At 41.8% G+C, this 2,341-nt stretch overlaps 1 protein-coding gene across 1 annotated transcript in view; it reads left to right on the plus strand.

The window, feature by feature from the left end:
• The window catches only part of LOC308305417 (nanos homolog 1-like), a gene marked incomplete at its 3' end in the record, with an annotated part of 795 nt that extends 418 nt beyond the window's left edge, over nt 1–377 (plus strand). Inside the window, exon 1 of the mRNA XM_080750218.1 lies at nt 1–377. This exon is cut by the window's left edge and continues 418 nt beyond it. Within this exon, the coding sequence (XP_080606344.1) occupies nt 1–377 (377 nt within the window).
• Between the last annotated feature and the right edge of the window lie 1,964 nt (nt 378–2,341).

Here is a 2,341-nt window from a genome sequence, read left to right on the forward strand (position 1 = left end):
GGACGGACACGGGCACGGCCGCCTACGGGGCGAGCTGCCTCGGTGGGCTCGACCTGCTCGCCACGACGGACAGAAGGCGCAAACAACAGCAGCAACAACAGAGCCAGCAGAGGAGTTGTAAGCCGGAGCCCAAGATCTGCGTGTTCTGTCGGAATAACGGCGCGCCGGAGGAGGTGTACGGTTCTCACATCCTCAAGACGGTGGACGGCAGGGTCCTGTGCCCCATCCTGCGCGCGTACACGTGCCCCCTGTGCAGCGCCAACGGGGACAGCGCGCACACCATCAAGTACTGCCCTCTGTCAAAGGAGCAGCCCAGCCAGCAGCGAGTGGCGAAGGGGGGCAGAGCGATGATTGGCAAAAGGATGAAAATATTCTAGTTTTTTCTTTCTTTTTTTTTTTTGACTTGATTTTAGATTGCACTCTCTGAAATGAATACTTATTGTTTTATTTCGCAGTACTTTTGCCCCAATTCACATGCACATGACAAGTCTGAGAAGAGTCCTAAAGATGTTAAGAACATGGCATTTTAATGTGTTGGTTTTTGTATGTTTCACTAGACTATTTTAATTGTAGGCCTATGATGTTTTGTTATCTCATTATATTGGCACATTGCGCTTGGACGCTCCTCTGCGTGAGTGCAACAGGATCCCCCCCACTCTTTTAAGAACTCGATGATCACAAATGCTGTTCCATTTCTTTATGAATGAACCAAAGTACTACTGTAGGCTATTAGATCGACAAGTGAATGATGACCACTTTCATACTGTAATCAAACGTCGTGGCGTTCAGTTCAAACCAGGCTGGCTGTGCATGATGTCAGTAGACGACTGGTTTGTGAGATGCATTGCCAACGCGAATGAATATGCATTCCCAATATGAATTATGAAATGAATGTTTGTCCCATCATTGGCTTTGATACACTAAGTTTGATAGGCCATGCAAGATATTTCAGCACATTTCTTTTCTGAGACAAATGTTTTTTTTACCAAAGGAGTTCATTTTTGTATTGAAAGCTTAGCTTAAAAGTAATTTCTGCATTGTTTGTATGTTGGATGTATAGACTATTATGTTTGTTCAATGTCCTTTCCTTCACAATAGTATTTTACAGAGCTGTACAGATTTCATCTGAATGTAAAAGATTGTGAAAGATGGTTGGCCTATACCTTGCTTTTTTAAATGTAGGTCCAGACTATATAATTGCAGAGAATGTTCTGAATTGTATTTGTATTTACCGTTTCAATAACACAGTTGCCTACCTAAATAAAACCAGTTGATTCTCAACATGTAGCCTACATTTTCATGTCACCATGTGATGAAATAGTTTTAGCTAGGATATATGAAAAACCTGACATTCCAAAGTCGTAGGCTAGTCTATAATTTGTCCTAGTAGGTTAGGCCTAATTGTTTTCTGTAATATTTTTGTATCATTTGAAAATATTGTCTATTTAACCTCATTTGGTTTTCTATATCACATAGGACAACGAAACACGAATTATTTTACTGTCTGAGATAATGTTCAACCAGCGAGCTGAGCTCAACATCATAGGCTAGCCTATGTAGACTGCAGGGGCATTTAATGTAGCCTATAGTAAGTCTACACATTACATCCAGCCAGGTGTACCGATAGGTAACTTTACAAGAACACACCATGAAGATGCATTTGTTGACGCCGAGCTACAGTAGTTTGAGCCATAGCACGTGGAAATTGATCTGTTGCGATGCAATGGCGCCACCCTGTGCCCAAATCTTGTCATGACAATGTGAGCTATTCCATGGGAATGTAGGCTACACAATGCGGGTTCTTTGACCGATTATTGTATTCACCTGGGTTGAGCTTGAGCCTGATTTGTGCTTCGTCGTACAGTCGTTGTGAGCTCGTGGATCTATTTTTGGTGCCTTGCATCATGGTTTCCTCTGCCATCGGTGTGTGAAGGTAATGCACACTGTCTGTAAAGCATGATGATAGTGGGATTTAACACAACAAGGCCACTGAGCTGCTGGTGTTGGAACACTAGAGGAAAATAGTGTAGGCCTACTTTTTACTCTGCAATTATTTCACAGCGTTAATAGTTAATTTTGCAGAACTGTATTATTAGCCTAATACAACACAATTAACATACATTAAAAGGAAACTATAGTAGGTAACTTTAAGACTATTTTAAATATAGTGTGTGCCAACAGTGACGCAATTGTAGTCCTAGAGAGGCCATATTTTGGGTCAAACACATGTGTTTCAATTGTTTGATTGGCATAGAAGTAGAACTAATGCTCTACTCCAATCAGCTGTTTTGACCCAAGAAATGGCCGCTCTAGAACTACATATTGGCACACCCTTTATAGC

Source organism: Nannobrachium achirus, assembly GCF_963921795.1.
Source record: "Nannobrachium achirus genome assembly, chromosome: 20".
Lineage (NCBI taxonomy): Eukaryota > Metazoa > Chordata > Actinopteri > Myctophiformes > Myctophidae > Nannobrachium > Nannobrachium achirus.